At 34.7% G+C, this 17457-nt stretch overlaps 2 protein-coding genes across 4 annotated transcripts in view; one reads left to right on the top strand and one right to left on the bottom strand.

The window, feature by feature from the left end:
• Positions 1 to 4267, bottom strand: part of LOC149775412 (beta-ureidopropionase-like) — a 99984-nt gene extending 95717 nt beyond the window's left edge. The window contains exon 1 of the mRNA XM_089943164.1: positions 4112 to 4267. Coding sequence (XP_089799290.1) covers positions 4112 to 4212 — 101 coding nt within the window. The 5' untranslated portion in view covers positions 4213 to 4267. The remainder of the gene's footprint in view (positions 1 to 4111) is intronic.
• Positions 4268 to 4493: 226 nt separating this feature from the next.
• LOC149775411 (zinc finger SWIM domain-containing protein 7-like) overlaps positions 4494 to 17457 on the top strand; it is a 28607-nt gene continuing 15643 nt past the window's right edge. For 2 of the 3 annotated variants that reach the window (XM_089943167.1, XM_089943168.1), the window contains exons 1-4: positions 4494 to 4604; positions 5976 to 6047; positions 8960 to 8981; positions 14057 to 14159. In XM_089943167.1, coding sequence (XP_089799293.1) covers positions 4544 to 4604; positions 5976 to 6047; positions 8960 to 8981; positions 14057 to 14159 — 258 coding nt within the window. In that variant the 5' untranslated portion in view covers positions 4494 to 4543. The remainder of the gene's footprint in view (positions 4605 to 5975; positions 6048 to 8959; positions 8982 to 14056; positions 14160 to 17457) is intronic. The other variant, XM_089943169.1, reaches the window with a different exon arrangement.

Here is a 17457-nt window from a genome sequence, read left to right as displayed (position 1 = left end):
TAGCTCCGCTTGGTCATTTTCACTTCCTGGACTTCTTAGCTAAATTGTGAAAAGAGCCAATACCTTTTTTATATTTTATGTATTTGGTAATTCATTCATTGCACTCTCAGAAGCTGTTATTGTCTGGTCTGGCAATATTCACTTTCCCTATTTTAATAACTGCTAAAGATAGTGTACTTTAGACTAATTCAGCTGATTTTTTTACACAAGGGAGCAGTCATTTTAGTTAGCTGTGTGCTTAGATCATTTACAATTTCCACAAGTACAATATCCAATGAAATGTCAGCCACAGTACATGAATGTAACATAGAGGTATATCAACATTCTCTCCATTGTGCATGTTGCAAATGTAAACTTCACTATACATCCACCACTTTCTCTGAAGTTCATAATATCAGTAGAGCGCCCCCTTAGGGCCATCTAGTAAGATCTCTTCTGGTGAAAACCCTCTGTCAATATGACATTCCACTCAGGAGTAGCAAAAAGAGTTTCAAAATGGCTGCCATAGTGGCCATACTGGACATCAGCTTTGCACCATTTTCATGTAAGACCAACTACATCATGATGTCCTTTGGTGAAACAACATATTGATATGACCATCTATTAATGAGGTGTAGCAACAATATTTTCACAATGGCCACAGTGGTGGCTGAAGTGAATGTCCAAGCTCACCATTTTCATCTAGGACCAAAGAAATCGTCATTTGGAAACCCCATGTCAATATGACTCTCTGTTTGAGTCAAGTAGTGTTAACAAGATTTTCAAGATAGCTGCCATATTACATGTCAAATCTGCATAATTTCATTTAGAATCATCTAAAGAGCATTAAAAGATTTTCAGGAAGAACCCCATGTTACTAAGACCATCCATTCAGATGGAGTGTTGATAAAAAGATTTTCAAAAGTGGCTACTGTAAATATAATTCATTTTTGGGCAGCATTCGTTTAATTGAAGACCAACGAGATCTTGTAGTAGGAGCTGCAATAACAAACTTTAGCTAATGGCTGAACATTGGAAGATGGACAACAAAAGACAGACGACAGACATGCAATCCCAGAAAAATCTCTCGACATATACCAAAAAATGTTCTAGAAATGGTATTCTAATGAACAGGTAAGGTTAGGTCAACTCTAGCCATCATTCAAATTGGTGTGCACAATTACACCTGGCTGGGCCAAGTTTTCAATGTGTACTCATAGTCAGTCCTGTTGTACACTATATATGTATATTACCTACAGTGTACAGGAATCTTGTATATATACTCACTTATAAGTCAGGTCCAATTGAAAATAACATGGACCCTGATTAGCCACCACATAATGCAACAACAGATCAGGATCTATGCATGTTCCACAGGTTACTCCTAACAAACTGCACAGACCCAGATCCACCAGGATATTATATGATAGCAGCTCTTGATCCAAAAAAGTTTACCTCTGAATATAACTTGTATGCGAGTACATACACGTACCTTGTTAACATGCAACCTCACATACTGCATGTATGGATCTTAACTTATGTGCCTGTGTTAAAGCCAACCCTGACCTGTTTTCTCACAAAACTGTTCATCTACATGTACATATACCTTCTCAGCCTAAATAAGACCCAGACCAATGCTTCAGTATGGATCCAAGATATATTTATTAAGTACTTGTGAGCAGGGTAAGGAATGAAGTTTTTGTGGTGCATTCAAATAAAAGTGGCAAATGTACTGTAAGTTTTGAAAATAAAATAGTATCAAACTAGATTTATGTTTATAAAACAAATATGCCTGCACAAGAGCCAAAAGAAATGCGCAACTAAGGAGTCCAAAAATATATATTTTTAAAATGTGTTTACTCATAAACATGAATCTACTCACCAACAGGAGCATATATGGAGTTGTCAACAATATAAAAACTAATCTTGAGGGAAGTAGGAGTCATTTCATCCTAAAATTAGGTCAAAAAGACCAACTTTTTTACTATGTGTTATCCTTGAGATGTATCCACAAACCAATGTTCATGAGTATAGGTGAAATAGGATCCAGATATTAATGGTATAACAAACTGCCAGCTGAAAATACACAAGTCACAAAATCATGAAGATTTGGTCAAAGTGACTTACTTTTGTATGGCTAAGTTATCCTCCCTGAAATGCATCCACATGCCAAGTTTCATGAGCATTGGTAATAAAGGGTTGAGGATATTGAGGATACAAGATATTGAGGATGTAAAAAATGGGCAAGTGAAAATGTAAAAGTCACTCAAGCCTGAAAATTTGATCACAATGGCCTAATTTGACATAGATTATTCTATAGTAGATTATACATCAACAAGTAGATATGCATCCACATTGCAATTTTCATAAGCATGGGTGACATGGGGTCTAAGATTAATGATATAAGGAACCAATACCTAAAAATAAGTCACTCATGCATGAATATATGGCCGCATTGACCTTAAGTCAAAATGGTTGAGTTACTCTCATTATGATTAAATTACATAACAATTATCATGAGTGCAGGTGAAGCAGGTTGAAAGCTATTGTGAACAAATTGCTTCAAATTCAAAAGTCATTCAAGCACTAAATTTGGCCACAGCAACACAGTTGGCACAGTTACTTCTTTGAGGGGAGCTATTGTAGCACAGTTGGTACAGAGGTTTGCAAGTTTGATACCTACCCTAGCCACCAAATAGTGCGCTCCAAGTGCAGTTAAAGATCAACCATCCAACCATACTTTCAGATGCAATCGCATATCAATTTTTGTGACATGGAGGGCATTATAACAAGCTGAAAAGAAAACTAAGGACAAAACTGGATCACCTTGACCCAGTTTTGGTATGGATGAGTTCTTATCAAGATGCAGCAACATTACACTTTTCATTTGTGGGATGAAATGAGGTTCCAGGTACTGAGGGTGTAAAAAAAACACCTGAAAACCAAAGCCACTCTAGTGGGGAAAAATAGGTCAAATTTTTTTCCCTAGTTTTTGATAGCAGGGTCCAATATTTTGTGTAATGGGGTGAAAAGAATGAACAGTGGAAAATTAAACATCCCATCTGTGTCAAAAACAATTAGGTATTGGTATGGTCAAGTTACTTTCTGTCAAAAGTACATACATACTAATTTTCACAACTTGATGAAGCACATAAATGACATTGAGAATGTAAGAGAAACAGCTGAAAATACAAGGTTAATCAAGCATTCAAATTATGCTACACTACCCTGGATTTGGTATATGCGTGTTACATTTGTCCAGATGCACATATATTCTAGTTTTGGACTTTGCAACATCCACACCCTTGACAACTAATATAGGTGCATCTGGACAAAAATAACACATATATACCAAATCCAGGTTAGAGTGGCCTAATTTGTTACCTTTGCATTTTATCTGTCATTGTCTTTTGTACTGTCAAGTGCCCTACTATTGGCTCATTTCATTTTAAGGAAGGCTTAATCTCATTCTGCAACCTAACATGTATTTAGTCCTAAATTGGTGCTACTGTATTTAAATTTTTACCTAACGAGTCATAGTAACACTGCTTTTACTATTTTGTAAATTATCATAATTTGTGGTTTCTAATTTACCCAAATACAGTTTTCACTTTTAAGTAATGTATTTTGTTAACATTTTGCTTGCTTATATTTTACGTTCTGCAATGTGCATTTCGTCCGATTGTATGTCTATTATGCTATGTTTGTATGTTTTGTAAATCATGAATAATTTCATGTCTTTATTGTTTTGTATGTCATGTCAGTATAAAAAAAGACCATTATATGTTTTTAAATCATGCAGACTTTAAATAAATCTTCTTACTGATCACTATAATTATTAATATAATTGCTGGCCACAACTGTTTTATTATTATTATTATTATCATTATTATTATTACTATTATTATTATTATTATTATTATTTATTTATTTATTTATTTTATCTTGGGTTTTTTATATTTTTTATTTCGCTTTACGAGACAGAATTCATTATCATCGTTCTTCAGTAACTAAGTGATAGCTTTGGCAAAATTAGGTCAGTAGAATACATGAGAGATATGTTTGTCTGCATAATCCTATATTACAGTCCTAACTTTGCGACATTTTCAAAGTGTCACTTGTCCTTTTGTACCTTGATTCTTTTCCGTAAAGAATTCGCCTAACCTCCGCAAGTTCCGCGGGTGGTAAATGTTTCTCCAAGGAATCTTCCACACTAGTAAACTCTCCGGACATCTTCGCTTTGCAAGGTACTTTTCACTCAGGGTCATAACCTCTTGCCGGAAGAACTATGGTCCAAACTTTTTCCAAAAGGGGTGTGAACATTTAATTTCCTGATTTATGGTTGTGATAATGACATGCTACAAAAAATAATAGCTTTCCATTCGCTCATAAGAATAAAAATTTAAGAACCGAATAATTTATACCAAGTATATATATATATATATATATATATATATATATATATATATATATATATATATATATATCGTTTCGTACTTAGCGTTATCGTCTAAGTCTACCTTCCCTCTCACATAGATTGAGAATATTCCAACCATGACCTAGGATGGCGGAGAGTTTAAATAAGAGGATCACTCATGTTGACTCCGATTTCGCGTTAAGAAAAGGTTTCTTGTTTCTTGCCTTGGGTAGAAAATCCATGAAACTTTTGTGTTAGTTTTTTTGTTGTTGTTATTGTCCATTTAAAGGGTAGAACCACAAATCCATGATTTGAAGGCACCAAATTTCGTGTTTCGAGTTTTGCGTAGAGCAAATAACTCAATACATGATTGGATATGGGGAGGTAACCCAATGTTGTGAACATGGAATTTAAAAAAATAAAAATGTGATGGTTCCTTCTCTTATCCATCGGCTTACTGGACTGTTATAAAAATAAAAGCTTAGTGTTTGAAAAAAATAGCCAGCAAAAGTAAAAACGACAGTGACAATAGTTTGTCAGTGATAAAACTCAGACACTTCACTCTACCTTCTCATTATACGATTCTCAGTATTTATCTGAGAAATTTAGTCTGTTGAATGTTTTTGTTTTTCTTTTAGGCTATTGTTTTTTTCCTAACATTATCCTTGCATTAGTCACCTGTGGATATAGCGAGTTAAGGACAGGCCTTAAAAGATTGGGGGTGGAAAAAGGAAAAACGCCAAAACCAGCATGTTAATATTTATTTATTATTTGGGGGAGAGGGACAAAACTAGAAAAAGAAATAACGTATGCAACACTATATTGTTTTTCCAATTTGTAGATTCATTTTTCTTTAAATATTCTAATATTTTCACGATACTCTTATTTATAAAATTGCAGAAGTCTGTATTTTAAGTCGGCACCCACTTCACTAGGCATAGGCCATCAGTGACATAGAACAAATCGGCTCTGTGATAAATTTGCAAGCAGATATTTAGACCAGCAAGTTGTTCTCCACTTCTTTTTTTTTTGTTTGACTGGCGGCAGTCAAACAAAAAAAAAAAGGTGGAGAACAACTTGCTGGTCTAGCAAATATTATGAGCCAAAACTGGACAATGCTTTATCACCATCCGTGATTCAGATGAATAATTGTCACTTCTTTTTAATAAATTAAGTTTGATTTTGCTACATCAAAATGATGACAAATGTAATTTTGGTATAACAGTTCATAATGAACCAATCTGGTTGCTTAAGTGGTTAGTGTCTGCCTCAAATGCTGTTATGGTAACGGGTTCAAACCCTGGCAGAGTTATACCAGAGACTTATACAAATGGTACTAGCAGCAGCCTTGCTTGGCATTCAGCATTAAGAGGTTAGTGTTAGGACTGGCCAACCTGGTGTCAGGATAATGTGACTAGGTGGGACATGATGCTACATGTCTGTGGCATGATGCTCCAATGCTAGATATCACTATTAAATGTCACACTGCAGACATCATAATGATATGACTAAAACTGTTAAAACTATATTAAAAATCGAAAACACACAAACAGAGTTTATAATGTATTATGTTTTTCAGGATATGTCTATGACGAGGTTAGTTCTCAACTACTGAAGGAAGTAGAAACTGTGTATAAAGATAAAGGAAGATGTAAGACAGTTTTATTATGAAATTCTGATCACCTTGAAGAAAATGTTCGTTGACCTTTTTCAGTCCATCTGGCTGCATATTGCCATTGGCCTGGATATAAAATAAAATTCTTCATTTGTGTGTGTGTGTGTGTGTGTGTGTATGTGTATATATATATATATATATATATATATATATATATATATATATATATATATATATATATATATATATCTCTGTGTGTGTGTGTTATTTCTTCACACTTTCTATATATATATATATATATATATATCTGTGTGTGTGTGTGTTATTTCTTCACACTTTCTCTTATTATTTTTGCAATTGTGGTGTTGTACCTAAACAGCAATAAAAGTCCATAAGTCGACTGTAAGTGAGAATCATATTACAGAATTGCTTGTTTATATTCTTTTATCATTTGCAAAGGTTTATGTTTATCTTGTACTAAAAGGATTATATTCCTTATCTTGTGCAAGGTTTTATCATGTTTATCTTGCACAAAGTTTTGTAGTCTTTACCTTGTACAAACGTTGATAGTGTTTATCTTGTACAAAGGTTTATTGTGTTGATATTGTACAAAGGTTTATTGTGTTGATATTGCACAAAGGTTTATTGTGTTTATCTTGTGCAAAGGTTTATTGTGTTGATATTGCACAAAGATTTATTGTGTTTATCTTGTGCAAAGGTTTATTGTGTTGATATTGTACTAAGGTTTATTGTGTTGATATTGTACAAAGGTTTATTGTGTTGATACTGTACAAAGGTTTATTGTGTTGATATTGTACAAAGGTTTATTGTGTTGATATTATACAAATGTTTATTGTGTTGATAATGTACAAAGGTTTATTGTGTTGACATTGTACAAAGGTTGATAGTGTTTATCTTGTACAAAGGTTTATTGTGTCTAAGAAGGTATGGCTAAACTAATAAACTTTTGTTCTTTTACCGACTATTTCTACTTGTGCAAAGGTTTGTAGTCTTTATCTTGTACAAAGCTTTATTATGTTGATACTGTACAAAGGTTTATTGTGTTGATATTGTACAAAGGTTTATTGTGTTTATCTTTTACAAAGGTTTATTGTGTTGATATTGCACAAAGGTTAGTAGTGTTTATCTTATGCAAAGGTTTAATGTGTTTATCTTGTAGAATGGTTGATAGTGTATATCTTGTACAAATGTTTATTGTGTTTATCTTATACAAAGGTTTGTTTTTATCTTGTACAAAGCTTAATAGTGTTCATCATGTAAAAAAGTTCATTGTATTTATTTTCTACAATGGTTTATTGTGTTTTTGTTGTACAGTTGTTGACAGTGTTTATCTTGTACAAATGTTCATTGTGTTTATCTTGTACAGATGTTTAGTGTGTATATTGTACAAAGGTTTATTGTGTTTATCTTGTATAAAAGTATATTATTTTTATCCTGTACATTGTTATATTGTTCATCACTTCTGTTGATTACCAAGGAAATAATATTTTCTCAAAATTGCTGAAAAATCACTTTGGACAAATTTTAGATGCAATAAATGTTATGAGGGGTGAGAGGTGTTGTATCAGAAATTACAGCCAAATAAATATGTGTTTTCTGTTTATTCAACTTCACTACTTATCATTCCGCATGAAATGTTTCCAAATTTTCTTCCATTGCATGTGAAGTACAACTTCTCTTCTCTTTTGGGTGAAGGGGCATCAAATTTTGATTTGTCAGTTGCACCTGTAGTACACAGATTTGTTAAATCAATGGTAGTACAATGTAAGACTTATTTTGTTCATATGGTACATGGTCTTGCATATCATATATATTCGCTTATAGGTCGAGTGCATAGAACATATACCCTGATCTGCTGTTGCCTAATATGTTTGTAGATCAGGGTCTATGTTTTTTGTTCTACTGATTTTTCCTAGCAGATTGCATAGATGCATATCTGCCATGGCAGATCTGAGTCTATGCAGTTTGCCATTGTGCTTGATGTAGACATAAATATGTATGGTCCCATGAGCTATCTTGGCAGTGAGTCCATCATGCCTTACATTAATGAATGATACAAACTTAAAGCTTGACAAGGTAGTTGCTTTACATAATAACAAGATGTGAAAATGTTATTATTGTAAGATTTATTTTGCCAGGGTACAAAGAACTAGTGGGGGGCCCCAAGAGGTCAAGTTGTCTAAAGCGCTCTCTATTCCAGAGCACTGCCGTCTCACCGCTGTCTGCATGGGTTCGAGTTTCAGGCTTGGCTAATGTTGGTACATGAGAAAGCTTGCCAGGAGTTTCTCATGGGTCAGTGGTTCTTCCCTGGGTTTTCCGGGGTTCTTCCTCCATCAGCAATACTGGCCGCCATGTATAGCCTATCCTGTGCTGAAAATGGTGTTAAACCCAACAACAACAACAAAGAACTAGTAGATTTCATCTAAGAGACTATTGAACTTTTGAATGACATGGACCAAACCAGGGAATAAATATGATGCTTGCAAACTAGCATTTTGCTAGTTTCAATTATGAAATTGCAGCCTGAAAAACATGAACTTCAAGTTTCTTATTTGTGATATTTTGTATTCAAAATTTAAGTCTGTTGTTGAAAATATGAAATATGTTAGTGGACCTTGAAATATCATGATTTTTGCATGCTGAAAATATTATAACAACAGAACACTGCTAATACTGAAACAAGTTATTTTTGAGTCCTGCAGACTGAGATGATGACCTGTGTAGTTTGCAGTCTGTTTGGTTAATGACTTTAACCAAATTGCCCTATTTGAATATGATCAATATTTCTGGTACTTTAATATGATAGAACAGAATAAATGCTATAATGTTCGAAATAAGGTATAATTCTGTCTTCATTCATATTTTGCTAGAGAAGCCAGTATTTTTTGTATAAAAAAATCCATCATATCTTTTTATTACTGTTTCAGTGACAGATGAAGTCCTGTCTGCGTAAGTACTGGAAAAGATATAAACATTGTGTTTCATGTGATTTCATATTTTGTTTTTTAATTTTAAAAATTAGTCTGCAGTGTATTTTCTCAACAGAAGCTGATCACTGGACATGTTTGCATTTACTCTTGAAATAAATGTGAAAATTTTATTCTGATAAATGGATCATATACTAGAGCCCTGATTTCTCACACTGTCTAGGGTCCTCGTAGATCCCTGATATCTCACACTGTCTACAGTTCTCTAAATCACTTGCAGTAGCCCTGATTTCTCACACTGCCTTGGGTCCTCTAAATCACTTGCAGTAGCTCTGATATCTCATACTACCTAGGGTCCTCTAAATCCCTTGCAGTAGCTCTGATATCTCACACTGCTTAGGGTCCTCTAAAATACTTGTAATAGAGCCCTGATATCTCACACTGCCTATGGTTCTCTAAATCGATTCCAGAGAGCGATAGGTGAAGTCATTGAGATCCTGAACACCATTTCAAGTAACTGCTGGTGTTTGAGCAACTTGTGTTAAAGGTAACAAGATTTGACTGTATCCCAAACTATACTTGTCCATTTAGGTAAGTGCTATATGATCACCATGAAATATTGATAGCCATTTCAAGTAAGGCAGTGGATTTTCACCCACTACTGTACATAGTGAGAATTCAGAGCAGTTGAGTCCTGTTGAATCTAATCCCGTTTTTCATAATGTGAAACACTGTTAGGAGTAATCAGTGGAACAGACAACATAGACAATGTCTTTTGATGCATCCTGTGAGAGCAGATCAGGGACCATTTACCCCCACATGCACCTGTTCACCATGTATAGATTATCATGTGCTGGATTATGGTTTTAACCCCTAACAGCAACAACAACAAATAAAACTAAGGGTATTGGTCAATTGATAGCATGCATATGAAATGGGGATGGGAGTATACCAGAAGCATGGAATCCACCCTATATACCAGAGCAGTTTAAATGTTAACTTATAGGAGTAAATAAACAAACCTTTGTTCACAGAAGAATGTGGATATAAGCCGCTCTCCAGTCTGAAAGAATGTTAGCCAACCACAGCATGTTTATGCCATAAAATAATAGCTCTTATCATTTGATACAATTTAGAATTTGTCTACTATAGTCTACTGTTCCAAACTGCATGAAGTTTTGATGCAAATGTCCAGTCACAAATACATTACTGTACATCTGGAATGTCTGCATACATAATCATCCCATCACATATCCAACAATTTTAATGCTTAGAAAATAAAACTGAGAGCGACACACTCTTGCTGTTAAACATTTCTCTTTATGACATCTTACTGAACTTGCATACATTCTGTGTTAAAATGATGTTGTTTGATTCAAATATTCTATTTTTTTGGATGGATAGTTGCTCTTTGAATTATAACTGGAAAAAATTAAACAAATAAAGTTTACTAGTTATAGAACAGTGCCAAAACTTCCAGGGACTATTTTTATGCGCAACAAATTAAAAGTACTATGACTGATTCAAAATGAATGAAATTCTTCTTCTTTCACTCCTATTTCCATTCAAATAAAAACTATGTGATAAACAGAATCTCAAATTGGTAATCATTTAATATTAAATTTATGAAACTCATTGAATAATATCCAGCTTTTGCTCACCAAGGCTTGCAAAAACTGGACATTATTCAATTTGTTTCATAAATTCAATATCAAATCATTACAACTTGAGATCCTCTATGTATCATACAGTTGCCTACTATAGAACTTTTTCCAAATTATAACATAAAAGTTAAAAATTATCCGAATCAAAGATTATTAATTACTTACTGTTGTTTTCATGACACCCATCAATTAAATATGATAATACAGTAATAATATGAAATGGTTTTATGTTTCTTTTTTCTCTTTCATAGAACTTGTTTACTCAGTGTCAACAGGTCACCCCATTGCCCTCATTAACATAGTCATATAAATGCACAGTAATGCATTTTGAACCAATAGCATGTGGCTTGAGATAATCATTGTACAATACTTCCAACACATAACAGGGGGCCCTGAGTGGCCGAGTGGTCTAAAGCACTCACCGCTACGGATCATTGCCATCTCACCTCTGTCTGCGTGGGATCAAGTCTCGCGTTCGGCCTATGTGGGTATGTGAGAAAGTTTGCCTGTAGCTTCTTGTGGGTCGGTGGCACAGAGCCTCGAACCCACACAGACAGAAGTTATTTTTTTTTAACCTCTCTCCTACTCTCTCTACATCAATTAATTAACATGTTGGCTTCATTTTCATCCCCTGCATATTCATGGGCAGAGAGAGAGTGGGAGAGAATGCCAGCTATTTTAGGAAAATTGACATGGGGAAGGGGTGTCAGGGTTTTGTAAAATATTCCATCACTTGATCATCTGCTTTGAAGATGTGAGAAAGTATCATGGGAATGAAAATCTGGATTTTTGAGCAATTATTTTACACAGCAAACACCTGATACATGTAATTGTTTCAGATATGTCTTAAAGCATTTAATTTCTACATAGGTCTTGTAATGTTTTAAAGACATTTTGGGTTGTTTTAAAATGGTCATGTAAGAAGAAATGGAAATGTAGCCATTGTGACTTAAAGATTACTTGCTATGTGACTTGGCATGCCTATCTCTGAGGAATTTCTTTTCTCTTTTTAAGTAGGCTATGAAATATGGAAGAATGCAGAACTTTCTTCATGTAGAGAAATAAATTATCAATGGTTTTATAACCTCATGCAGTGTATCATGGTCTTTATCAACAGTGTAGCAAAATACTTTCAATCCATGCAGTATTCATTCCATAACCTGATAGATAAATGTATATCACATTCTATTAGAGATTGCATGTGTCAGAGTATGTACTTGTTTGTGTTGTGCCACTGTCAGTGAAGGCTGCCTGTCCCTACTATGATCGTTAAGCGGTCTGTATGCAATTTCTTACTCATTTCACATTCCTTGTATCTGACAATTGCCAAAAAATATATAAATGTATATTAAGAAGGTATGGCTAAACTAATAAACTTTTGTTCTTTTACTGACTATTTCTACTATTTGTGTGTTACTACCATGCTAAACACCAAAAGTAATAAAGATGATGTTAGTGGTGATGATAAATATAAAACTTGACAGTGATTATGATAGCTGTGATTTCTGTTATTTATTTTATCTTTGACGTTATCGTCTCTGCTGAATTTTTAGGATAATCACAGTAAGTTTAACATGCCATAGTTCTTTCCCTCACTCTCTCAGTACAGTTTGTACTTATGTTGTAATTGGCAAATTGAGAAACAATTTTGTTATTATACATGTGCGTAGAGGCAATTTATATATTATTCCATGTAAAGTTTGTATAATTTAATGGGACTGCTCCATAGCATTTAATGGTGCAATCAAACTTTTTTTGTTGTTGCACGTTTATCATGAATGTGAAAGCTTCCATGCCATGTACATGTTTATCATGAATGTGAAAGGCTTCCATGCCATGCACATGTTTATCATGAATGTGAAAGGTTTCAATGCCATGCACATGTTTATTATGAATGTGAAAGGTTTCCATGCCATGTACATGTTTATCATGAATGTGAAAGGCTTCCATGCCATGTACATGTTTATCATGAATGTGAAAGGCTTCCATGCCATGTACATGTTTATCATGAATGGGAAAGGCTTCCATGCCATGTACATGTATATCATGAATGGGAAAGGTTTCCATGCCATGTACATGTTTATCATGAATGTGAAAGGCTTCCATGCCATGTACATGTTTATCATGAATGTGAAAGGCTTCCATGCCATGTACATGTTTATCATGAATGTGAAAGGCTTCCATGCCATGTACATGTTTATCATGAATGGGAAAGGTTTCCATGCCATGTACATGTTTATCATGAATGTGAAAGGCTTCCATGCCATGTACATGTTTATCATGAATGTGAAAGGCTTCCATGCCATGTACATGTTTATCATGAATGTGACAGCTTCCATGCCATGCACATGTTTGTCATAAATGTGAAAGGCTTCCATGCCATGTACATGTTTATCATGAATGTGAAAGGCTTTCATGCCATGTACATGTTTATCATGAATGTGAAAGGCTTCCATGCCATGTACATGTTTATCATGAATGTGAAAGGCTTCCATGCCATGTACATGTTTATCATGAATGTGAAAGGTTTCCATGCCATGTACATGTTTATCATGAATGTGAAAGGCTCCCTGCCATGTACATGTTTATCATGAATGGGAAAGGCTTCCATGCCATGTACATGTTTATCATGAATGGGAAAGGTTTCCATGCCATGTACATGTTTATCATGAATGGGAAAGGTTCCATGCCGTGTACATGTTTATCATGAATGTGAAAGGCTTCCATGCCATGTACATGTTTATCATGAATGTGAAAGGCTCCCTGCCATGTACATGTTTATCATGAATGTGAAAGCCTTTCTGCCATGTACATGTTTATCATGAATGTGAAAGCCTCTCTGCCATATACATGAGTCTCTTGATAAGTATCACTGAACACCATATTAGCACAGATCATTATCTAAAAATATTCAGGAACAAATAAGTTGTGCTTGAGTTTATTGTAATAATTCTAACTTATAATAACTTTTCTTTCATCTATAATTTGATTTGATTGTTTTTTATATATGATATAGAGCAGTCATCATAATTGTTTACATCTAATATAAGTGAAGCTAAGGAACTTACACAAGATGGGATTTTGTAACTTATGCTTGGATTTGCATATTGGAATTATCTCTTGCACGTTATGACAGTTTTGTGAGACAGTTGACAAGTCTGCAAAGATGCAAAGTACCACATCTGCTTGCAAGCTGAGTCCGCAGAGACCCAGATCTGCCTGTACATTATGCTATGACATATCTGAGTCATTGCAGTTGGACTTGAATTATATGCGAGTATATACTATTGCTTATACAGGTGTATACAGTAAGTGCATGACTACTGCATTAACCGTGCCCCTTCCACCTCACTGGAAGTGAGGCTTTCAGACAATATCTCTTCAGTGAAGGTATTTTATTATTGTAAAAACATATCATTCATGTTTTTTCCAGATTGCAGTGTGTATTTCAGGCTTCCCTGTTACCAGCCCTGGACCTTGTTGACAAAAGGTCAGTGTCCCGGGTCACCTGCCCAGCAGGGAGATCACTCTACCAGGTACAGCAACCCTCCTATTTGCCCTAAATCTCCTCACAAAAATAAGTTTCAGTCATGTTTGGTTCACATGACGATAGAGTAAAGTGAGCTTATGGTACAGCCCAGCTAGCATTGTATCTGATCCATGAGATGTTGTTCATAAACATTTCCTAATTTCATCTTATCAAAACAACAAGACCAGTTTTAACCAAATCTGACTGACTATACAGATGATTACAATCTGCCATAATAAAGAAGAATATAATTTTTTTTTTAAAAACTTCTCATAAGCAGCTCAACAGAATTTGGACAAATTTGACAGTAATCATCACGACCTAAAGGCTTTTCTGATTTTTCAGATGATACTGATCCTTTGCCAAGTATGGCCACCATTATTAGACTTAGAGTACCATGATCAGAGCACACCTCCCCGCTGCTCTGTACCCTATACTGGCTATCCATTCGATCCAGAATCAAATACAAAATTTGTTCTCTGTGCTACATTCCCTGACGGAGTCCAGTCCAACATACCTATCTGACCTCACCCATGTGTGCACACCAGCAAGATACTTACACTCCTCTTCTGACAATTGTATACTCATTATTCCCACTATGAAAATGAAGTCATATGGACAGCGTTTTTTTGCATACCAAGGCCCAGCAACGTGGAATGAATTGCCCACTGAACTTAGACACAAAGATACAGTGATCCCATTCAAGAGTGCTCTTAAAACTCATCTATTTTGACTGCAAGAACAAACTTAAAGACCTAATAATGTTCCCTACCTTAAATCTTTTCAGCATGTTTTTTATGTTTTCTAATTTCATGGTGTTTGTTTTTTGTAATCATATCATTATATGTTTTTTATGTTATAGGTGTTGTCTAATGTTGTCAAGCGCCTAGAGCTTCTAAAGATTAGGAGCTTTACAAAGTCCTCATTATTATTATTATTATTATTATTATTATTATTAAAAATAGAAAATCCTTTAAACATCTTCAGTCTCAAAAAAAAGTGTTTTACAGAATTTGACCACATTTCACAGAAATTCCCCTAAAAAGAATAAGCTTTTAAACTGTCGAACAGATTTAACTCTTCCTTCAAATATGGCCACTGTAACTTAAGATTGAACAATTTTAAATCGCTTCTTCTCAAAACTGTTTGTCAGAATTTGACCAAATTTCACAGGAAGCAGGATGAAGGCATTTCATTTTATCACAAAGGTCTCTTGTTACTTGGCCAACAGTTCTTGTGTTTGATTTTTGGTAGATACCAGCCATATGAGATCTGACCCTCAAAGGTCTCTTGTTACTTGTCCGACTGTTCTTACATTTGACTTCTAGGAAGATATCAGCAGTGTGGGCTCAGGCCTCAAAAGACCTCTCGTTAACTCTGGGATGCTATATCCAATGACAAGACTATCCCTATCCCTTTGGACTTATTATATCAGAAATACTGTAAGACCATCAACTGGACTTGGGAAAAGTGCTTTTAATTTGGAGGTGGTTCCAAGAAGCTCCTTAACCTTGAGCATGTACTCAGCTCATACTTTGTCTTCCCATGATTCAAAATTTACAATAAAAATAATGCACTTGATATTGTTTTAGAAAGTTCTTTACAAATAGGATTTCCTGATGCCATAAGGCCATGTAGGCTTCTGCTTGGCTGCACGGCCAGTTTGGCTTATAATATGCCCTAACATCCAGTGTGCATCACCTGTGAAAGTGTTCATCCACATTTCTGTTCTAAACTTTTAAAATTTAGTGGGCTAATTTCAATCAAATTTGGTAGGAATTTTCCTCAAAATTCACTGGACCAATTCCAATCAAATCAATATTCACTGGAACAGTTTCAATTAAATTTGGTTGGAATGTCCCTCAAAATTCACTGGGCAATAAATTTCAGTTATGTATATTTAATCTATATTGAGTGCTTAACTTTTGTCCATGATTGTAGGTTGTACTTTAAGATAATGGTCATTTGTAAACAAAATGTTTACATAACATTTGAGTTCAAGGCCAGTCATGCTTACAGTTAGACTGTTGTTCTGTATGAATGTTTCACATCAAGGTCATGTGAAAATGTGTATGAATAGGAATTTGATAAACAAAATAATTCATTTCTTTTTTATATCAGTCTTTGTGAAAATGTAGTCAGAGTTTGCAGTTGTGTTGCTGACATTAGATATAATTCTTGAGGAATTGTTTATTTAAAATATTCATTGGAATTGCTAAAGTGCTCATTGACCTTGGATTCATTCATTATTTTGGGATTATTGTGAACTCATTCAAAGACATTCTGGATTGCATCATTGTGTTACAGCAGGACATTCAAGACTCTTGGATTTCTTTCAGAGCATTCTTTTATTTTGGACCCGTGATAGGACATTTAGAATTATTTGGGATTCAATTCACAATCATGTAAGTGTCTCTTGACACTTACTTTGTTGAGAAATAATTTGCTTGTTGATTTTACTTAAATTGTTGGTTTCACTTCCTTTCTGTTATTCTGTTACATACTTTAAGACCTAGAGTCATAACACAATCATATTTGATAGGAATGTCCCTTTGAAATCACTGGGAAAATTTCAAGCAATTTGGTAGGAGTGCCTCTCTAAATTCACTCAGCCATTTTCAATCAATGTGGTTATGTGAGAAAGCTTGCTAGTAGCTTCTCATGTGTCTGTGGTTCTTTCCGGGGTTTTCCCGGGTTCTTCCTCCACCATTAATACTGGCTGCCATGTATAGCCTATCATGTGCTGAAAAATGGCGTTAAACCCCACAACAACAACAATACAATTTTATTAGGAATGTCCCTCAAATTTCACCTAGCCAGTTTTAGGAATGAATTTTTAAATTTCAGTCAGTTTGATCAGGAAGTCCGTTAAAATTAACTTGGCTGATTGCAGTGAAATTTGATAGGAATTTCCCTCAAAATTCACTGGGTCAGTTTCAGTCAAGTGTGGCAGGAATGTCCTTCAAAATTCACTGGGTCAGTTTCAATCAAATGTGGTAGGAATGCCCCTCAAAATCCACTGGACCATTTTCAATCAAATTTTATAGGAATTTCCCCCAAAATTTGCTGGTCCAGTTTCAATCAAATTTGGTAGGAATTTCCCTCAAAATTCACTGTGCTGATATCAATCAAATTTGGTAGGAATGTCCCTCAAAATTCACCTGGATAAATTCAGTCAGATTTGGTAGGAGTATTCCTCAAACTTCACTGAGCCAATTTCAATCAGATTTGGTTGGATTGTTGGTAGGAATGTTCCTCAAAATTCACTGGGCTGATTTCAGTCAATTTGGTAGGAATGTTCCTCA

Source organism: Sinohyriopsis cumingii, chromosome 19 (assembly GCF_028554795.1).
Source record: "Sinohyriopsis cumingii isolate HCF-2022 chromosome 19, ASM2855479v2, whole genome shotgun sequence".
In the NCBI taxonomy this organism is placed as follows: Eukaryota; Metazoa; Mollusca; class Bivalvia; order Unionida; family Unionidae; genus Sinohyriopsis; species Sinohyriopsis cumingii.
The sequence above is the reverse complement of the archived record's forward strand: the minus strand, read 5'-3'. Positions and strand labels throughout refer to the sequence as shown.